This window comes from Ammospiza caudacuta, chromosome 18 (assembly GCF_027887145.1).
Source record: "Ammospiza caudacuta isolate bAmmCau1 chromosome 18, bAmmCau1.pri, whole genome shotgun sequence".
NCBI lineage: Eukaryota > Metazoa > Chordata > Aves > Passeriformes > Passerellidae > Ammospiza > Ammospiza caudacuta.
Window position 1 is genome coordinate 12,262,145 of NC_080610.1, and position 21,475 is coordinate 12,283,619.

At 49.7% G+C, this 21,475-nt stretch overlaps 2 protein-coding genes across 2 annotated transcripts; both read left to right on the forward strand.

Annotated features, from left to right (window-relative positions):
- Positions 1 to 2,553: 2,553 nt before the first annotated feature.
- Positions 2,554 to 7,045, forward strand: ERP29 (endoplasmic reticulum protein 29). The gene is made up of 3 exons (XM_058816538.1): positions 2,554 to 2,719; positions 4,020 to 4,158; positions 5,324 to 7,045. Exons 1-3 carry the CDS (start codon positions 2,600 to 2,602, stop codon positions 5,824 to 5,826), a joined length of 762 nt encoding a protein of 253 aa, XP_058672521.1. The 5' UTR covers positions 2,554 to 2,599; the 3' UTR covers positions 5,827 to 7,045.
- A 958-nt stretch (positions 7,046 to 8,003) lies between these two features.
- On the forward strand, positions 8,004 to 20,660 carry TMEM116 (transmembrane protein 116). The gene is made up of 11 exons (XM_058816836.1): positions 8,004 to 8,082; positions 8,545 to 8,591; positions 8,722 to 8,785; positions 12,356 to 12,487; positions 16,162 to 16,266; positions 16,676 to 16,725; positions 17,212 to 17,295; positions 17,380 to 17,518; positions 18,273 to 18,417; positions 18,507 to 18,580; positions 19,803 to 20,660. The coding sequence occupies exons 1-11, from the start codon at positions 8,035 to 8,037 to the stop codon at positions 20,001 to 20,003; spliced, it is 1,089 nt and encodes a 362-aa protein (XP_058672819.1). The 5' UTR covers positions 8,004 to 8,034; the 3' UTR covers positions 20,004 to 20,660.
- The last annotated feature ends 815 nt before the right edge of the window (positions 20,661 to 21,475 follow it).

The following is a 21,475-nucleotide window of genomic DNA, read 5'->3' on the forward strand; positions in this document are numbered from 1 at the left end:
CATGAAGCTTTCTGTTAGAAAGTGTGACCATATCATCTGCTCCCACAGAATCTGCATTTCTGCTGGGTTTTTTTCATGTTCAAAGAGCAATGCAGCCTAAAATTGATAGGCAAAAAAAAAAGTTCATGTACCTGCAATACAAGAGACAGGTCAGACCCAACAAATTCCTCATCTCCTGGTTTAGAGCCACAGGTATCCAAGTGTAGATTTAAAGTTTGAAGAGAGCTTGACTGCCTTTGTCATCTCCTCTGTTTTGTTAGTAATGCTAGAATGTTGATGAGAGTATTTTTTTAATAAATCCCCTGTATTAAAAAAACAAAAAAAAAAAGTCCCATAGCTGCTCTTGCTGGATTTAGTTTGGCTTTGCCCCATCCTGAAAGGGAAAGAAGAATGTCTGCAGGTTGTCAAATTGTAAAGGATGTCCTGATGGTTGAATCACAGTGTCTGGTAAGTGCTCTGGGCTGGAGGAATACCAAAATGTGTTAAGTTTGTTTTATAGTAATACTTTTACTGAAAGAAAAGAAAAAAAAAAGAAACAGAACTGTCATGTTGTATAGAAATATAATTTTTGAAAGGAGGGTGTGCTCCTTGAATTAAAGCAAGGCTGGTGACTGGAGGTGATGCTGTCAGGGTGAGTGAAACCCCCCAGAGCTGGGCTGGGGCAGTTCAGAGCAGCCCTGAGCCAAAACAGGCCCTGCCCTTCCCAGTCAGGGCCACAGTGGCCCTGCTGCTGTCCCTGTGCTCTGATTGCCAAGGGCTTTGCACAAACACAGCAAAGGTGACCCAGGGACAGTCCCAGGGCTGATCCAGGCTGGAGTTTCCTTCCACTGCTGCTACACCAGGTTGAACTCAGTCGAATCAATAAGCAATGGTGACAGTGTAAGTGAGGTTTAGGATTAAGAGAACCAAGCATTTAAAATCCTCCTGTGTGCCTGAAAGCAGAAGCTGGGTTAAAAAAAGGTTTCCTGCATCCCTTGAAAGCAGAACTGAAACTGGAGGGGATTGGTGTCATCTGAGGCAGCGGCTGGGACAGGGTGGAACCGTGGCTCTGTCGCTTCCAGCACAGGGAATTGTGATGTTCTCAGTGCCAGCTGCTGGGAATGACAACCTTGGCAAACACAGGGCTTTGGGGCTCCTCAGTGGTTTCTAAAAGCAGAGGCTGTCTCTTCCCAAGCTGTAGTTTCTCTAGGAGGAAACAGTGTACAAAAATGACTCCGTACTCACTGACTGGGGGCTTGCTTGAGGGAGAGTTTCTCTCCCCCTATAAATTGTGTACAGTTAAATATATTATATATTTCTTATGAAAGAGCATTTCCCCTCCAGAATATGTCCCACAAAGACCTGGTAAGAAATTCAAGCTATAACCCATTGCTGCTGTTCCCCTTTTTTCCACTCTTAGGATTTGTTTTTGTTGGTTTCGGATTTTCTTTGGGTGATGAATTGAAAAACATACCTAGAAGAAGCTACCAAGACTACTGTTTACAGACTGAAAAATTACTGCTTTTATACTACTGGGATCATGAGCCACGATCCTTTTACAGATTTCCTCAACTCCTCTTGGCTTCAAATCAGTGTCTGATGTAGATAAAGGTTGGAAATCTCCTACTCTGCTTTGTCTACACACAGGACAAACTGTACAATGCTTGTTTGTGTTGTCCATCATTTTTGTACTTTTTAACTGTTCAAAAATTGCATTTATATTTTGCAATCCTTGATAATCATGACTTTATTTTAACAGCTAGTAATCTTAGGGAATTTTTTTTTTGTTGTATTTGCAGCCTTATCTGAACTTTCTCTTCCTTGATTATTGTTAATTTATGACTGTAGGAGATATGTACGCCTCAGCCTTCTACGGACTTAAGTGACACAGCTGCAACTGAACTGCTTTAAACTGGATGGGTTTATAATTTATATAAAAGTCAGTTTCGTTACAAATCAGTATTGCTGCCTCATTTTTCTGCCTGGATGGTCTGGATGTGATCAAAGTGCTTGTCTGCACTTTGTAAGCTTCGTGGTGAAGCCAGATTATGCTGGTGCAGGACAAGCAGATCCTGCTAAGAGGAAGGATGGAGAAAGGGAAAATGCTCATTGTTTTCCAGCTGGGGATTAGGTGCAGAACGATGACTGCTGGGGGAGGGAGCGTGGATGGAACAGTGCTTTTACTTGATGAGCTGTCAGTCTGTCGTTCTGCAGTGCTTGCTTGCTTTTCATCCAGTCTTTCCACGATAAGAACACGTTGTGTGCAAGTGCGGGCTGGCAGTGCGTGAAATCTCCCCTGGCAGCACAAAAACCTCTGTTTGAGCGGGCTGTGGCAGTGCTCACCTGCATCCACACGCGCACCCACCCCACGGCTCCTCTCCCTGCTACCCTTCCGCTGCCTTCAGCCGCTCTCCTGTCCTTATTTCCCCGGCACCAGCAGCGCTGCTGTCCCGGGGGCCGCGGCGCTCCCGGGCCCGCGCGGTGTCGGAGCCCCCGCCCGCCCCCGAGCGCTGCCGCTCCCCCGGTGGCCCCGGGCAGCGGGGCGGGGCGAGGCGAGCCCCCGGCGGCGGCCGTCGCGCCGTCACGTGGCTCCGCAGCTCCGCTCCCTCCGCGCTCCGCCATGGCTGCGGCGGCTGCCGCCGGCTCGGTGCTGCTCTGCCTGCTCGGCCTGGTGCTGCCCGGCGGCAGCACGCTGCACACCAAGGGCTCCGTGCCGCTCGACACCATCACCTTCTACAAGGTACGGCGCTGGGGGCCCGCCGGAGCGCTCTGGGGGCGGACGTGGGGCCGCACCGGGCTGTGTATCCCCGCGGCCGGCGGCAGCCCCGGGGCCCGGGAGGAAGGCGGGGGGCGCGGCGGGGCCGCGGGCACGGGGTCGCTGCCGCCGCCGCCGGCGCGGGGAGCGCTCGGTGCCGGCGGAGCGGCCGCGCCGCAGCCAATGGGAGCGCGGCGGCCGCAGCGCTCAGCCAATGGGAGCGTGGCGGTCGCGGCCGGCAGCCAATCGGCGCGGTCCAAGTGGAGCCGAGCCGCGGGGTCCGGCCCGGCGGTACCGGCGGTACCGGCGCGGGGAGGTGCGGCCGCAGCCGCCGCTCCTCGGCCGGGCTGCGCTGTCTGTGCCGCTCAGGGAGGGCAGCACCGTGCGGGGATGGAGCCGGGGCCGTGGGCGCGCTGCTTGGGTTCCACTTGTTCATCAAACAGCAACAGGCGCCTTTTTTTTTTTTTCCCCATCGTTTTTTTTTTCCTTTCGCTAAATCACTGTGCAAGGACGGAATCTTCCCCGGGCCCGGTGCGCTCCCCACCGGGACAGCGACCGCTCGGCAGGCCGGGACCGAGCCTGCAGCCACCGGTGCATGCAGATGTGCAGGGCCTGAGCAGCGCTGGCAGAGCGCTGTGTAGGTGGGGAGCTGTGCTGCAACCTCAACCTGTTCGCGAGAACAAAAAGATTTTGCAAGGTCTTCCACGGCAGGGAGGGGAAAATCCCCCAAGGGATTCCATTGCCAAACTAATTGGAAAAGGCATCGTCTGAGCAGAGCAAGGCTGAAGTGAAGAGGAATCAATTAAATGTGAATTCTCCATTTCACGTAGCAGTGCAACAGCTCCAGCATCTGCACTGCCTCCCTGTGTCCCCTCCCAGCCAGGAGTGCAGCTCTCATGCTGGGACACCTCAGAATGACGTGAAATTACATTTGGCCTCTCTCCTCTTCGCATCCCACTGGACAATGTTTTAGCTGATCTTCTTCCAAGATGCCAGTCAGATTTACAATAAGCAAATCTTATAATTATGGCATTATCAGATCCCCCAAACCTACCACGTACTATCTTTATCATCTGGTGCAGGAATGCAGACACCCAAAGCTCAGCCTTTCCTCCACACAACACTGAGTCATTTCTCAAAGGCCATAATTATATCAAATTTCCATTCTCCTCTGCATCTCCCCATTGCACAGGAAAAAAGGACAAGCAAAAACAACTTATGGATTGCTCAGACCTGAAATGATCAAGTTTTGTTTTGTCTTTTCCCCTTTTCCTTCTTGTTTTAGGTCATTCCAAAGCACAAGTTTGTCCTTGTGAAGTTTGACACACAATATCCCTATGGTGAGAAACAAGATGAGTTTAAAAAGCTGGCGGAGAGCTCCGGCTCCAGTGAGGATCTGCTGGTGGCAGAAGTGGGAATATCAGGTGAGGAACTCTGCAAACAGTGTGGGCTGGTGAGGAGGGGATAATTTCACTGTGATTTCTGCAGGTTCTGAGCAGTTCTGGGGGAGGGATGGATGTGAGAGTGGAGCTCCTGCCCTGGCTGAGCGTGGGAGAGCTGCTGATCCATCTGGGCTGGGTAATGAGGATCCAGCCCACGCTGCTGAACTGCTGCCACCTCCTCATCCCCTGCAATTCTTGCCTTTTTTTTCCCCCCTTCTTTGCTGAGAGAAACCTTTTTGTCCCACATGCAGGGAGCAGAGCTCACAAGAATCGTGCTTTAGCTACAACCATGGTCAGACAAAGAATATTTAGTGTGATTAATTCCATGCAGCAAAGCCTGGGGCAGCACAGCACTGTGGCTGCTTTAACTTGATGTGATTGTGACTGGAATTAAGAGAAAAAGAGTGAAAAACAGATCACTGTCACCTGATGTGCTCTGGAGGTTGAATTAAGAATTTATGTTTAATTATCAAACTGTGAAGTTTTACCCACTCTGATATTTCTAAGCATATGTGGGATTCTCTAAGGAGCATATTTGAAATGGCTTTGTTTTCTGTCCTCAGGAATAAATATCATTTCTGTGAGATGAGTAAATGTCTTGGAGCTTGGCATGCTGTCAGAATCAAATAATTCTCTGCACACAGACAGGAAAAACTCTTATTTCACTGTAAAATCAGATAAAATCAATGGATAGAGGAAAATAAGAGGAAAAAGAGTATTGATTTCCCATAAGGAGAACAGGGTTTATACAAAAGATCCTGCCAATGTCTTACACTCTCACAGTCACAGCAAAACACCATTAAAGTCTTTTACTTTGGAAAAGCCACTGAATGTTTGCCTTGCAAAATTGATTTCAGTGTGAGGCATTTCCTTGGAACAAGCTCTCCAGAGAATGGTCAGGGCCCCAAGGCTGCCAGAGCTCAGGAAGTATTTGGGATTTTGGGGTGTCCTGAGCAGGACTGGAAATTAGACTCAGTGAATCTTTTGGGTCCCTTCCAGCTCAGGATATTTCCATGACTCTGTGATTTCCTGGCAGACAGGTTATTAGGACATGTTGAAGCTCTGCCTACAAATATTTGTGTGGGAGGGAATCCTAATTTAATTTTTGATTAACTCTGCTTTTCTGTGTTTCGTTGTTCCTCGACAGATTATGGCGATAAACTGAACACTGAGCTGGGAGAGAAGTACAAGCTGGACAAGGAAAAATTCCCTGTTTTTTACTTGTTCCAGGATGGTGACTTTAAAAATCCTTTACTTTATGGTGGGGAGATCAAGGCTGGGGCTATTCAGCGCTGGCTGAAGAGTAATGGCATCTACCTGGGCATGCCAGGCTGCCTGAAGGAGTATGATGTGCTGGCCAGCAAATTCATGAGCACCACAGAGAAATCTGATCGCCAAGCCCTCCTGAAAAAGGGCCAGGAGAATTTAGGAAAAGCAAAAGAAACCGAGAAGAAGTCAGCAGAGCAATACTTGAAAATTATGAGCAAGATCTTGGAGCAGGGAGAGGAGTTTGCTGCTAACGAAGTCGTCCGAATCACCAAGCTGATCGAGAAGAACAAGATGAGTGATGGAAAGAAGGAGGAGCTCCAGAAAAGCCTCAACATCCTCACTTCTTTCCGGAAGAAGAATAGTGACAAAGATGAGCTCTGATGTGTTGGAGAACTCTTCTACAAGCTGTGAAACGTTGTCAAGAGTCCTAACCAGTTCTCCTTAATGCAAGCAAACTTCCCGCTGACTTCAAGAGGGCAGCAGATCTCCTTCTGGGATTCTCAGTTTAGAAGATCAAGAGGAAGAAATTCCTTAAAAACACAGTATTGTAAATGTGGGGAAAATCACCTAAGAGCGAGACACAGCAAGTATTGTGTAATGCTATCCAGTAACAGTGTTAAAGCAGACAACAAAAAAAGCTCGAGATTGGCCAGAAGCTCATTCCAGGTGGTTTTTACAGCTGTTCCCTGACTAACAAATTACAAAATTCAGGTTTGAAAAGGTACAGATAGGGTGTCCTCTACTTCCCCACCTTTCACTGTCCCTAATATCCTTGGGTTTTATACTTGTTAATCTACCCCTCACACTCCTTGTGTTGTACCATTTTGGCTCTAAGTCTTGTTCTTACCTGTTGTTGACTCAGAGACTCAGAGCTTCCTTTTTCTGCCTTCCCCTTCCACGGCTTCTGTCCCTGTTTGCTTTGGGTATCAGCCAAGTGCTGGCAGTGAAGACAGTTCACGGCATGCCCCTCATTTTCTGTCCAGAGCAGCCATTTCATTAAATATTCTCCTGAAATCCTTTGTGATACCTTGACACAGTGAAGTGAGTTCTGAGCAAGGGCAGAGTCTCCTTGAGGTGCTATTACACTCAGTCTCACCAGTTTGTGCAAAAAAATCAGGTTTTCAGAGGTAAATTTGGTTGAGTTTTCTTACAGCTGAAGAGGTCTTTTACCTGTCCAGACTTTCATGAACAAAATGTTTTTCTAGCCTCCAGAAACAATTGACACTCTCAAACTGAAGCCTCATCAGTGTTTGGTAGTTCTGAATATTTGAAAACGAGGTCTTGTAAGAGGAAGCAGAAGTATTTGTGTCCTTAGAACCCTCGTATGTGTTATTTAAAAGGAGATGCCTGGCCCAAGGATCAGGCCAGTCCTCAGAACTGTGCAGTTCACACTCTGTGGAATTTGGATGCTTCTGGAAGATGCTGAAGCCCTGGTCAGGGTTACAGAGTTGAAAAGATAAACACCTGTGAGTTTTACCTTAAAAGTATGCTTTAAACAAAACTGATTCCTGTGGGAGCTTTGCTGCCTTTTGAATCTTGGGGTGGGTACAAGGAGCAGATGTTGCTGCGAGATAAAATGTATTAATAATGCTATAATAAAAAAAAAATTCCACTTCAGAGCTGCTTCTTAATCACTATAGAAAAACTACAATGATCAGAGGGGAGGCTGTGACGGCTGAAGCAAGGTGAGGGTGGCCCAGAGCTCTCTCCCCTCAGGAGCGGCAGAGGAGGGACCCCGGCATGGCGGGCTGTCCTTGGGAGCGCTGTGTGGAGATTTGTCCCGCCTGGCTCAGCCCCGGAGACCTTGAGGGAATCGTCCTCTGAGGGGAGCCGTTCTCGAAGCACTGAGGGAACAGCCCCTGATAGGAGCAGCACTTGAGGGGACCGTGCCCTGGATCTGTGAAGGGAGCAGTCCCCGGGATCTCTGAGGGTAGCAGCCCGCAGGATTCTAAGGGAACCATGCCCGGGCTCTCTGAGGGGAGCAACACGCAGGATTCTGAGGGAATCGTGCCCAGGCTCCCTGAGGGAAGCAGCGGGACTCTGAAGGAGCGGTACCCAGTTTCTCTGAGAGGAGTAGCCCCCGGGACCCTGAAGCCCGGTCTCTCTGAGGGCAGCAGCCCCCGGGACCCTGAAGGAGCCGCGCCCGGTCTCTCTGAGGGCAGCAGCCCCCGGGACCCTGAAGGAGCCGCGCCCGGTCTCTCTGAGGGCAGCAGCCCCCTCAGCCGCCGCTCGCTCCCCGAAGCGCCTTCCCGCCCCCGGACGCTGGTGACGTCACGGGTGGGCGGGGCCGAGGCTCGGCGGGGTCGCCTCAGGGCGGCTTCGTGAGGGGAGCCCGGGGCGGCCGTGACCGGAGCGAGCCCGCCCACCGGGGCTAGGCCGGTTCTGCCTCCGGAGGGATGCGCGGGACTCCGGTGCCCGGGACGCCAATCCCGCCGTTTGCCCCAGGCTCCTGTCCCCTCAGCCCCTCTCTAGCACCGGGCGCTCCCCGCAGCCGGCCCCGCCGGCGGGGGCCGGGCGCGGTGCGGCCCCGGGGCGGAGCGCGGGCGGTGCCCGCAGCCCCGGAGCGGTGCGGCGGCGGCGGCGGTACCCATGGCCCTGCCGGCGGAGGCGGACCGGCTGGATGGGGGCTGGCAGGAGGTGAGCGAGCCCTGCCGGCACCGGCACCCCTCGGGACAGCGGCTGTCCCCTCGCCGGGACCTCGCTGTAGGCGTCTCTTCTCCTCCATCCCCTCACCGTCCTGCTCCAGCCCTGCGCCCCGCTCCGTGCCCGGCGGCACCGGCAGCGTTGCACGATCCTCCCCCGGTCCGTGCTGCTTATTCCTCTTCGGGACCCCGCTGTCCCCAGTCCCCGGTCCGTGCTGCTCCTCCCTGGGTCTCCGCGGTCGCTGTGCCCGGTCCGTGCTGCCCGCTCTTCTCCGAGACCCGCCTGTCCACCTTGCCAGGTCCGCGCTGCCCGCTCCGATTCCTATCCCCGCTCCTTGTCCTTCCTCCCCGAGCTCCCGATCCCGGTCCTTGTCCTTCCTCCCCGGTCCCCGGTCCATGCTGCCCGCTCCTCCCGGGACCCGGTGTCACCTGAGCTCCCTCCCGTCCTTCTCCCCAGGTCTACTCCGCGCTCCAGTGGATCCAGTTCACCATGGCCATGCTCAGGTACGACACGCTGCCCATAGAGTTACTGTGGCGAAGGTGATTTTATCCAGAAAAGCAAAAAAAAAAAAGAACTCGCGTCTCCCAGCGAGGCAGACGCGCTCCTGTCCCAACCTGTGCTCTGTTTTCTCAGCGTTGTAGGTTCCAGCTCAATTATTGCCTACGCTGTCTTCCAAAACGCAGTGCGGTCCCCTGAGGTAAGGTCTGAGCTTACTTCTCCCTCCCTCAGCTGTGGTGTCAGTCCCTCTACGTGGGTCGCACCTTTAGCACAGACTCCCTTAGGAGCAGCTGCAGGTCTCACGGTTATGTGGTTAAAACTTGTTTAATAGCTTGGAGGCAAAAGGCTTGTTAAGAATTGGGCTCTTTGTCTTGGTAGGAGGTGAAAGGACTGACCTTGAACCTGTGCTTCTGCAGGGAGAAGCAGGTTCCTGCAGCTTTCTGCTGCTCCAGGAAAGTCCTCCAGTCATTCCTGGGAGCAGGGATTTCTTGTTGTGCCCTCCTCAGTGGGGCCAAACTCCTGGGCGGCTGAGCAGTCGTGCACAAAGCTGCTGGAGTACAAATTGCAGCTGCCCCTGCAGAAATGCTTTTATAAGTGTTGGGTTTTGGCTGTCTCTGAGGAGTCTCTCTGGGCAGGTGTGCTACTAAAACCGACCCCACAGCCTCCCTCCCATTCTGCCAGGCTTGGGTGTCCACATGCAGTCCCTCTGGGTGTCCAGGACTTCCTGGGGACAGTGAGCCAAGCTGATCCCTGTGAAGTTGGGATTTACTGTGCAGGGTTTGCAGGCTCAGCCCGAAAGTCATAAAGTCAGTGGAGCTGGCAGCAGCTGTATTTGTCCTTCCTTCATCTTCATGCTCTTTGTACATCATGGATTTGATCTGCAGCCCAGAGAATGGGACTTTCAGGGAATTCCTGGAGCTGTCCCTGGAGAAGCAAGGAATGCAGGCAGCTGACACATTGTTGGATGACACGGTGGGAAGGAGAACGTGAATCCATGTTTGCAGGGCAAAGCTGTCCCACTTACAGCAGGGAGGACCTTGCTCCCAGCCAACCTGCTGGAAATGCTCTGCCCAGCACACCCAGAATAAACTGTGGAGATCTCCATGAATCCCCAGGGAAGAATGGGAATTCACCTTAGAAGAAGGCTGGGACTTCACCTTAGAGCTGGGACGGAAAACCTGCTTGAGCTTGTGCTGCTCAAGGTACACAGCAAAGCCTCCTTCTACCACATCTGCACCACCTGGAAAGCTCCAGATGTGATTCCTGCTGGGGTTCTCTCTCTGGAATGATGTTGGCAGTGTCCTGCTGTGACTCAGCAGCCTCATCCTGCTGGCTCCCATGGCCTGGGTGCTCAGGAGCCCTTCTGCTCTCAGTCATGTGATGGGGCTGTGGCTTGGGAGCTGCTCATGAGCCACTCATGGCTCCAGGTCAGCAATGGGCCCTTCCTGCTCCAGAGGCTCCAGATGTTTCTGCTCAGATTATTTCTGCAGATCCGGAGAGGAGGGCTGGATGCCAGCTGGAGGGACTGGTTTGCATCAGCCTTCCAGGCTCCTCTGCTGCCAGGGGAGATCTGGGTTTCAAAAGCGACAAAATCTCCATTAACTTCCCCATAGTCTTGTCCTCATGTCTCGGGTCTGAAGTGGAAGTTTGTAAACAAAAGGGTTGGAAGTGATCCATATCAAGGCTAGCCACAAACAGATTATTCCCTGAGTCATGAGGACCCACAGCAAAACATTTAAAAATAAACAGCTCTGGAGGCTGGGAGGAGCAGGATCTTAGAAACACTTCCCTTCCTGCCCCAACCTCAGAAATCACATATTGCATTCTTGAAGCTTGCTCTCTGTCTCTATGGGGTCAATAAAACCCTTCAGCCTGAGGTAAATCATTCAGAAGAGGTGATGGCAAGCAAGGAAGAACCCTCAGCCCAACACATTTGAGGAAGAACTCTCAGCTCAACAGGTTTGAGGAAGAAACCTCAGCTCAGCAGGTTTGAGGAGGAACCTTCAGCTCAGCATGTGCCTGGGCCATGGCCACAGAGCCAAACCCCCGTGTGTGCTGCAGGATGGAAATCATTACATCTTTGCAGTCCCTTCCTCTATTTTATAAATACCAGCGGTTATTTTCTTTCCCCTTTTTCCCCTTTTTCAAGCCAGAGCCACACGTGTCCCTGTGTCACCTCCTTCTTTATCCAGAACAGCTCCTGGGCCCACCAGCAGTGCCTTGCTCCAAGGGCACTTGTGCTGGAGACAGAGGTCACCTGTTGGATTGCAAAAGTGCTTTCTTTGCTTATTTTAGATCTGTTTGGTTTAACCTGCCTCGATCACAAACTGGACAGTGCCCCCAGCCTGTCGTGCCAGGGCTTCATTTCTGCACCAGTGAGGAAAAGCCTGGTTAAAAAAAGGCATTTATAGATAAAAAAAATTAAAATTAACTCCAGATCTTTGTGCCTTGTGCTCCTTCATGCCCTAAGGACAAATCTGCTCAATCAGATCTACCTTAACTCTTATCACTCTTCCTAAGCTCTCACTGCACATGGGAACAAGTAAAACACAACCTGATGGGTGGCATACATTTACTTCCAGGACAGTATTGAGGCAAATCTCGCCAAAAGCTCAGCTCCATGAAAAGAAATACAAAATCAAAGCCTGCTGAAGCATTTCCATGCTGTGTTTGGAATTATCATTTTCTGTAGGGAAAGAAAAACACCACAATTTTCTCTCCTGGATGCTGAAAATGAGGTACCCAAGGCTTTAATTAAGAATGTAGGTAATTAGGCTGCTTTTCCAGAGCCTCTGCTCTGCCACTAACAAAGAAAATGTTGGCCAGAATTTTTGCACAAATGTTTTCCTGCAGTGTTTACAGTCCTGGCCAGTGTGTGCAAACTGGAAATGGGCTGGAAACTGTTGTTAAAGGAGACGTGACTCCTTTGCAGCAATAATGGCTCTCAGTGGAAATTAATCCAGCTTGTAAAATAAACCCGATCTTACTCATCAGCTGAAATGACATGGAACTCATAGAAAAATGTGTTTCAAGTCATTCCAGAGCTGAGGAAGGGTTTGTGTTTACTGGAAGTTTGATTTCTATGTGAGTTTATTTAAAACATGATGTCTCTTCTCCCTGCCAACCTGTCCCATTCTGCAAAATTGTAACATGGTGGATATTTGGGATATTTTCTGTAAGTTTTGATGTTGCTCTTGTGGCAGAAGTGGAGGTTGGAGTAGGGAATGTGCATTGGAACAGCTCCTGAGAGCACAATGTGGAATTTCCCTGCAAGGAAAGTTGTGGGAGAAGGGCTGGGAGGTGACAGTGTTCAGATAACACCAGATAACCCGGGACTGATGTCTGAGCACAATTCATCTTTCTGCTGTAATTGGTGTGGGAGTTTTAAAGGACTGAAAACAAGGATGATATTCAGGAGTAGAGGCTGAAAAGTTTTCATCTGGTAACTTCTCTTTGAACTTGCTTGGCTTTTAAAGTAAAGGACACTTTTTTTAGGGTGAAGATGAATTGACTGGTCTCAGAAATGTTGTCACAGTGCTTCCCTGAGGGTAAACCATCCCTCCACAAAGTGCCACTTATGCCCCACTTCCCCTCAATTCAGGCTTTCAAAACAACTTTGCACTGAGGTTTTTCTACTGAAAAACTTTCCTCACCTGCAGAAAAACCATTGGAAGGCTGTATTAAATGTCTGATAAGGAGGTAAAACTGCAGCTGGGGGGGCTGTGACTCCACTCACACCTGCTGAGATTTTCCTTTTTCCCTTTTCCAGGTGCGTCCACTTTTCTACCTGAGCCTCTCAGATCTGCTGCTGGGCATGTGCTGGCTGGCTGGGGCCCTGCTCTACAGCTCACCCACCTCCCAGCAGGACCTCATCTGCTACAACCTGCAGGCCACGGGACAGGTGAGTGGCCTTGGCACCACATTCTGTCATTAACCTTGTAATTTGTCATAATTAACCTCGCTGGTGATCAGAGCCTGGCCCTGGGGCTGTTTCTCTTGGCTTTGTGTGAAAAGGGAGATCATGGCACTGGGGTTTGGGATCCTCTGGTGTATGAGAGGAGGAGAAGATGGGATTTGGTGGTTGCTGGTGTGAAATGAGCAGATGGGACTGGATCTCTGCCCTGTTGCATCCATGCCCATGGATCTCTGCTCTCACATGGCAGCTTTTCTATTTCTCTTCATGCTTCTTCCAGCCTGGGCAGGAACAGACACATTCTGTGACTTTTGAGCTCAGATTTAAATTACTCACATGAACATCCCAGTGCTCTTCCCAAGGAGCAGCACAAGCTCAGCCTGTGTCCCAGTGACTGAGCTGATCCCTGTGCTGGGCACCAGTTGGAGCAGGGGGGCTGAGCACTGTTTTCCTGACAGTTTGTTATTCCTCACCCAGTTCCCATTTCAACACCAGGCCTTGGAAATCTCAGCTCTCAAAAAACTCTGCAGGGTCCAGCTGAGCATGGAGGTTCATAAATGATCTCTGGAATTAATTTTTTTCCTTTTAAAGGATAGGGCTGGGAGGATCAAGGGGCTTTTGGAAGCTTTGATGTGTGGGCTCAGGCAGCTCCCTGGGAGTGTGGTGGCACCCACAACTGGGAACTGAATGTCCTCATGGATCAGCAGCATCCAGAGCTGGAAAGGATCTCCATGTGCCTCAGAGAGGGCAGGGAAGTAGCTGCAGGTGCAGGATGGAATTGTTCCTGCTGCTGTGTGTCTGGGGATGGGCTCCTGCAGCCCAGGGTTGTTTCAGGAGCTGTTTTGGGGGTACAGATGTGTTGCTGACGGTGGTGAGAGCAGCTGTTCTACTCCAGGCTCATCTCTGGTCCCTCCAGCCCTGCTGGCTCCACAGTCTGTTCATGTTGGGAGAAACAGTGAGGTTTGGGTAACTTGGCCACTTGGGAATGATGCAGAATGACATCAAAGATGTTTGTAAGATGATGGGAAATGGGAAAATGAGGAGAGCTTGGGAGAGGCTTTCAAAGCTGGAAGGAGCAAAGCAGGACTGAGGCTGATCCTGAGCTGTTTCCCTTGCCTGGGGAACACAGTTCTTACAGCTGATGTGATGTTTTTATGGCCTGGAGGCAATTTGCACTGCTAGAGGAGAAATAATTTGGCTGTGGAAAATATGCCCATAATTTCTCATCTCCCTTGCACTTCTGGCTCTTCTCTGCCCTCACTTTTCCAGCCTGTGGCTTCTCAGGGGCACCAGCACAGGATGGGACAAGGTGAGGGCTTTGTGTTCGAGCTGGGTGGGCAGAGCTGGCCTTGAGCCAGCACAGGGCTTGTGCAGAGTCACACCCTGACCTCAGGCAGTGTCCCCTGTGTGCCACCCCCAGTCCCCAGAGCACAGGGACTGCCTGGGTGGCAGAGCCGGATTGTGCCTGGCAGGAGCTGTGGCTGTGTTTGCTCTGGGAGAAATGAAAACAAACGGAGCCTTTGCCATGGCAACCTTTCCCCCGGGCATGTGAGAGTGCAGGACCTCCTCACCCACCAGCCTGCAGTGCCCTTGAGAGGTGGGAACACCTTGTGCAGAAGAAGGAGCCAGTAACAGGTTGAACCAGCAGATTCTGCAGGGCAGGAGGGGTCTGGGAGCTGATGGAATGAGTAAATAAATGTCTCACTGTGCTGCTGGGTGTCTCACAAACACCTGGGGCCTCTCTGCACACCAGCACCCAGAAGGTGTCAGATGAGCTGAGGTGAGGATGGGCAGGGACAGCCCAGCAGAGTTTGTGTTTACTGGAAGTTTGATTTCTATGTGAGTTTATTTAAAACATGATGTCTCTTCTCCCTGCCAACCTGTCCCATTCTGCAAAATTGTAACATGGTGGATATTTGGGATATTTTCTGTAAGTTTTGATGCTGCTCTTGTGGCAGAAGTGGAGGTTGGAGTAGGGAATGTGCATTGGAACATCCTGGCAGCACAAATCCATGTGGAATTTCCCTGCAAGGAAAGTTGTCTCACCCTTGGAGAGGCTCATGCTGGAGTCCTTGTGATGTCTCAAGGCACTGCCTTAGACAATATTTTGCTTTATTCAGGCTGTTTGCCATTATTTGCCATCACAGGCTGGTGTTGCAGTGGATGGAGCTGCCCAATGTCCAAACTGTGTCATAAAGAAGGAGATTGCTTTGTTCTTGGATATTCCCTCTTTCAGCCCCAGAGCTTTGATTGATATGAATGTAAACACTGCTCCCTTTGCTGTCCCTCATTCTCTCCTCCTCCTGCATTGCAATAATGAAGTCCAGAACAGATATTGTGGTTTTAATTGCACAACTCCCCCACGTTCTTCCAGTTCAGTTCCAGTGGCCTAATAATGTCCTGGCAGGCTCTGCTCACGCTGGGCAGCACAATGGGAGCCACACAAGTGGGATAATGAGGGATTCTTGTGTCTCTGCTTTAGCTCCTCATGGCCAGTGCTGCAGGACTGTCCCCAGCCCCAAAGCTGGGGCTTAGGAGAGCAGAATTCCCTTCCTGTCCTGCTGGCACCTTCACAAGTGGCATTTGGGTCTCTGTTCCAGAAGGCAACACTGACATTCCATGAGCCTCTCCCGGGCGTCCTGAAGTGCAGGAGAATGATCCTTGTGGGCTGTTTTGGCCTTCTCTGGAAGTAGCTGGGAAAGGGTAACAACCCCTCATTAAACCTCATTTAATGAGCTGGAAAGTCACTGCAATGTTCTGTGGCAGCCCTTGGACTCAGCCTCTTGAGCCAGCCAAGAGCATTCACAACCTCAGTGAAGGAGGCCAAGTTTGTTTAGTGCCCACTTTCCCAGCCCTGGATGATACCAGGGTGGCAAACCTGTGCTCCTTATCTTTTTGGCAAAGGATAGCAAAGCCACAATAAAAATAAAAAAAAAAAAATCCCTTGTCCAGCCCTTCCTCTTTGTCACTGTAGTTTGTGTTTCCTGTGACAAACATAGCACAGATGTGTACATGGTGTGATTAGGCAACCTGGAGTAAGCATGAATTTGGAAACAAATTTGATCAATATTTAGGGAGGTTTATAGGAAGTTTTATATAATTAGACTCATCTCAAGCTGGAATCAAAGGCTATGAAACTCTCAGTGTGCTCTATCTTTTCTCCTTTTTCCCATGGAGGAAGAAAAGAGGTTTTTGGGATGTTAACTCAGGCTGAGGGCAGAGAATATCTGCCCTCACATTCCTCTTGAAGTATCCAATTGTTTTCTGTTTCCGTGAATTCTCTGCCTAGTGAGCTTATTATGCAAGAAGGAAATCTAAATGTCACATCTGTGCTGTGTTTCCTAATGGACATAGCATTGAGAAGGTCCAAGTGCCTCTGAAACCCTCATTGCCAGGCTCTGAGCCAAAAAAATGAGCCAGATCACAAAGATTTTTATTTCTAAGACAGTTCTGCTGTCAGTAGTTCTCCTGTCTGAGGCTAAAGTGAAGCTGCTTTTGTGTGGTTTAAGGTGGGAATTTCCAGCCTGGCTCAGCCCCTGTGCTCAGACCCTCACCTTTGGCAGGTGTTCATTATCCTGCCTCTGTTCCATGGGATTTGGGAGATGCTAAACATGCTCCAGGAATTGTTCTTCCAGGACTGAAAGTCTGGTTTTATTTCTCAGATATTCTACGTGGCCTCTTTTCTCTACACTGTCAACTACACCTGGCACCTGTACATGGACCTCAAGGTGAAATACAACCAGAACCTGTTCAGGGTGCCCCCCCAGGTGAGTGGGAACCCAGGGACAAGGACACAACACTCAGGAAAAACCTCCCTGCATTGCAGGCTGAGCAAATACTTCACACACCCCGTGACCAGAATCTCTCCTTGCAGTTCATTCCTCCCTCACACCCAAACAGGGAGGGCAGGGAGGCACCACCACTGCCATGACCAGGCTGGGAATACCCCAGATATTCCTGCAAGATAACAAAACATTCCTTATACAGCTCTTCCCAACAAACCCACTGCCCTACACAGATATTTGCTGTGCACAGCAAACTTTGTATCCCAGATATTCCACCTGGAAGTTTAGGGTGGGCAGACCCCCCTCAGCTGCTGAATCCTCCCTGGAAGCTGCTTCTTGTGAACCAGGGGCTGTGCAGAAATAATTTAATTAAGATTTTTGGATTTTGCAGGTTGTAGATTATGCAAGTTGTGTTGGCCGAATAGCAACGATCTTGTCAAGGTAAGATTCCCTTCTCCCTGGCACAGGGTGTGGATTTGGTGAGAGTTCATTCTCCCTGGCACAGGGTGTGGATTTGGTGAGAGTTCATTCTCCCTAGTGGGAGAGTGTGGCTTTGGCAAACTGCAGTGTGCCTATCCCTGCTTCCTACTTGTTTTGAAGCAAGTGTTACTAAAAAGGCTGTAAAGCTCATCATTATCAACAGAGTGACCTCATGAATGCAGAGTAAGAGTTTTTTTTTTCAACCAAGTTAATGATAACTTTATTAACTGGATGTGGTTTTCCAGAAGGTTTCCCTTTACCAATGATTAGCCCTCACAAATGAAAGCCCCAACATTGGTAAAGCTGATAAAATACTTTTCCATAGCAGTGCCAATAAAAACAACTTTAAAGTCCTCTGTAGTGATGGGAGAAAAACCAAGCAGTGCCCAAGTGGAGCAGTGCAATAACCTGCAATAACCCATGACTGTGCTGTCCTTTCTCCTCCAGCCTGATCCCTTTCCTCCTCATGGTGCCGGTGTTCTGCCTGGGCAACAGCAGTAATTGCTACCAGAACTTCAGCCAGAAGCACGGGTGAGCTCCCTGCCTTGCTGAGGCACAGCCCCAGGGCTGCCCTGCTGGGCTGGCAGGAGCTCAGGCTGTCCCCTGTGTCCCCAGGTGTCTCCTGATGCACACGGAGGTGGCCGAGCCCCCCAGCGCGCCGCAGGGCCTGAGCGGCTCCGTTTGCCGCGCCATGCATTTCTACGGCATCGGCGTCTTCCTCGTCTCCTTCCTCGTCAGCTTCGTGGCCATCCTGGTAAGGCTGGGGCTTGTGGAGCCCTGGGTGGCTCCAGAGGCTGGGCAATCATGGAATGGTTGGGTGGGAAGGCATCTTTGAGCTCATGGAATGGTTGGGTGGGAAGGCATCTTTGAGCTCATGGAATGGTTTGGGTGGGAAGGCATCTTTGAGCTCATCCAGTGTCACTCTGCCATGGACAGGGACACCTTGCTCTGTCCCAGGTTGCTCCAAGCCTTGTCCAGCCTGGCTTTGGACACTTCCAAGGATGGGGCAGCCACAGCTGCTCTGGGAGGGATTTCCTCTCAGTATCCCATCTAAACCTGCTCTCAGTTTTCAATCCTTTCCCCCCTGTCTGCTCACTCCATGTTTTTGTTAAATAGGGCAGGGGAATAACTGTGTGGTGCTGTCTCCCTTTTGGAAGGGGTGGTAGGGGAGGAAAAATATTACAGTGCCACCAGCTAAATCCATCTGGAGTCCTGTCAAGCCATCCCAGAAATATTTAAGCAGGATTTCAAAGGCTTGGAGATTGGCAGAAGAGATCACCTCCTGCATGGGTGAGCAAGAGGTGATTAATGGTTGGACTCCATGATCTTAGAGATCTTTTCCAGCCTAAATAATTTAATGATTCTAAAATCAATTCAGAGTCTTCAGTTTAGAAAATGCCACGTGCATAGCAACGCCTCCCACAGGGTTTCAGTGCTGTGTGGAAAGGTTGGATAGACTGGGATGCAGATCCCAGCCTGTCCAATAACATCTGCCTGCTGTTTTCCAGGTTATCCTGAGTCAGGCCCGGGGGCTGTACAAGAGGTTTGTGAACTCCACAGGGTTCCTGGGGGATCAACAGTGGGCCATGATTAAGATGGTGGAACAAAGGGTGGTTTTTTACCCCATTGCCTTCTTCTGCTGCTGGGCCCCAGGTGAGCAGAGAGTTCCTCCCACATCATTCCCCTGTGGAACCCCAGAGAGGTGGGGTTAACTTCACCCTCCCATCCATCCCTTTCCACAGCTGTGCTCCTTGGGATGCTGAAACTGACTGCTTCAACAACCAGCAAAATCTACATGGCTCTGCTGATCCTGCAGGTAAATGTCTGCCCCTGCAGCCTCTGCCTTCTCACCTTGAGTCTCCTGTCCTCAGCCCTGCTGGATCTCTGCTGTGTGAGCCCAAGTCTGATTTGTGCTTTTGTTTGGCAAAGATCTTGGTTTGGTGGTTTATGTCTTTCACAGGCATGAAAAGCTCTCAGTACCCAAAATCCCAACAGTTTAGTGGTGAGCAGGCTGCTGGGTGGATGTTTGCACTTGGCGACCTCAAAGGTCTTTTCCAACCTCACTGATTCTGTGGTCATGGAAATTGCAGCAAATAGGGCTAGAAAGGATCCCCAGAAATTTGTTTTGTTTTCCCTATGTCCCTAAGTCTCCAGATGTGATTCCTTAATAACACTTGTCCAGCTCCTTCTTGTGCCTGATGCAGAAGTTAGCCATTTTATTCAATTATATCTAATATAGTATATATAACTATAATACTATAGTTATAGTGATATAAGTTGTTATATTTATTTAATAGATAAACATACATAAAGTATATTATCTATTTGTATTTAATGATTCATTGAACATTTATTAAAATAAATGGGAAGATAAATTCTCTATCACAGGGAGGATAAAATCCTGCTGGGAGGGGATGTGATTCCTTAATAACACTTGTCCAGCTCCTTCTTGTGCCTGATGCAGAAGTTAGGCATTTTATTCAATTATAGCTATAGATTTATACTATATATACTATAGTAATAGTTATTTAGATAAGTTATTATATTTATTTAATATATAAACATACATAAAACATATTCTATATTTGTATAGCATTTATATTTAATTAGATATTCATTGAACATTTATTAAAATAAACGGGAAGATAAATTCTCTATCACAGGGAAGATAAAATCCTGCTGGGAGGGGGATGTGATTCCTTAATAACACTTGTCCAGCTCCTTCTTGTGCCTGATGCAGAAGTTAGCCATTTTATTCAACTATAGCTATAGATTTATACTATATATACTATAGTAATAGTTATCTAGATAAGTTATTATATTTATTTAATATATAAACACACATAAAACATATTCTATATTTGTATAGCATTTATATTTAATTAGATATTCATCGAACATTTATTAAAATAAATGGGAAGATAAATTCTCTATCACAGGGAAGATAAAATCCTGTTGGGAGGGGGAGGTTTTCCATGGATCCCAGAGCACGGAGCGGTGCTGGGATCCCTCATTCCCCTGTGCTCTCTCTCTCCCAGGCTCTCACCGCAGCTTCCCAGGGGCTGCTGAACTGCCTGGTGTACGGCTGGACCCAGCACGTGTTCCTGTCGCTGAAGCGCGGCTCCCGCCGGGATGTGGACACGCAGACCCCGCTCCTGCGCTCCCAGAAGAAATTCTACTCCAGCACAGCCCCCTCGGGCCCGCCCGACCCCGCGGGCTCCTCCTCCACCCTGCTCTGATGCAGCCCGGCCTGCCAGGAGAGAGGCAGAGTCCTCCCAACTCCTCCTTCCCAACTCAGCTCCTCGTTCTGCAGAGCCGGGATGGACCCGTCCCCGCGGGGCTGGCAGAGGCAGGCGCTCAGTGGACATAGTTATTTATTTAATGGATTCTTTCAGCGTGGTAAATCTTTAGTCCAGACTTTCTCCTCCTGGGAATATCCCTAGAAATGCAGCAAACCCCATGTAAAGGCTCAGAGACCTGGTGCAGCTCCATGGAGGTTGGAGCTCCTAAGAAGCTTTTTTTACTTTGTTTTACTTTGTTTTATTTCTCCAAGTCGTTGCCTTTACAAATTAACAGAAAGCAAAATGAGTATTTTTCAATCTCTGCCTTTTAATTCACTCTAACTGTGAGAATTTGCACCACCCTAAGAAGCAATTGCAGGGAGTGAAGAATTGCAAAGGACAAAAGCTGCCTGGAATTCTGCACATTTCCCTTTCCTTCTCCCTGCCAACTCCTGCCCAGCCACAATGCTCCCCAAAATCAGCTGCTTCGACCCTGTGGAGCATCTCTCATGAACCAGGTGAGCAGGACTTTGTCTGAGTCTCTTTTTGCATTTCCAGATGTTCACATGAATTATTTACTGAGGTCCCACCATTCTATAAGAAATAAACCAGGTCTTCAGCTGTGTTAAAAACAATTCTTTACCTTCACACTCTTTTTTTTCAACAGTTTCACTTTTTGGGTCCAACCTAAATTTTTCTCATAGCAGGTTAGACAAGAGGAGGAAATACTCCAGCTTTGTGTAATTAACTTACACAACTGTGTAAACTCTGGGTAAGTCACACAAGGGCCCTGAAGGTTTGGTCAATGACTTATTTTCTCCTACAGAGTGAGACTGAGTGAAACAATTCAATTTTGCTGTTTTAAAGGATAAAACCAAAGTTTTCAGCCATCTTCTTCCCCCTGGTCCTTCAAATCCTCCTCTAGTCCCAAAGTTTGGATATGGGTGACTCTGTGTTTCCCCAGCCCCACTTCAAAGGCAAATATTCCACAGGCAGGGTGGGATTTGTGCCCTGGCACTGGCAGGGCATGAAACAAACCCAGCCTCATCCCTGAGAGCCTCCTGCACCCTCCTGGTACTGACCCCGTTTGTGGAGCCAGTGCAATTTGTTTAAAAGGGGATTAAGGCTTCCTAAGTGATGGAAGATTACCCAGGGAGCAATGATTGGATTGCTAATGGAGCATCAGGGCTGGCAGTGGGTGCTGACAGAGTCCCAGGGCTCCTCAGAATGCAGAAATCACTCAGAGTTTGTTTGAGGGGAGTTTTTTTGCTGGGTTGGCTGCTCCAAGTGCTCCCAGGAAATAAATTGTTCCCTCAGTCCCTTTCCCAGTCTGGAGGCTCTGAGGGTCACTCACCACCCAACCCACTCTGAACTCCCCCAAGGCACCAAGCAGGGGGAAATTCTCTTACAGGGAAGGAGCCTGAGCCCTC

Excerpts from the sequence above, each read along its gene's own strand:
- ERP29 (XM_058816538.1), top strand. The coding sequence starts at position 2,600 with ATGGCTGCGGCGGCTGCCGCCGGCTCGGTGCTGCTCTGCCTGCTCGGC. Across the intron at positions 2,720-4,019 it reads ACACCATCACCTTCTACAAG|GTCATTCCAAAGCACAAGTT; the intron begins GTACGGCGCTGG and ends TTCTTGTTTTAG. Across the intron at positions 4,159-5,323 it reads GGCAGAAGTGGGAATATCAG|ATTATGGCGATAAACTGAAC; the intron begins GTGAGGAACTCT and ends GTTCCTCGACAG.
- TMEM116 (XM_058816836.1), top strand. The coding sequence starts at position 8,035 with ATGGCCCTGCCGGCGGAGGCGGACCGGCTGGATGGGGGCTGGCAGGAG. Across the intron at positions 16,726-17,211 it reads ATAGCAACGATCTTGTCAAG|CCTGATCCCTTTCCTCCTCA; the intron begins GTAAGATTCCCT and ends TTTCTCCTCCAG. Across the intron at positions 17,296-17,379 it reads AACTTCAGCCAGAAGCACGG|GTGTCTCCTGATGCACACGG; the intron begins GTGAGCTCCCTG and ends CTGTGTCCCCAG.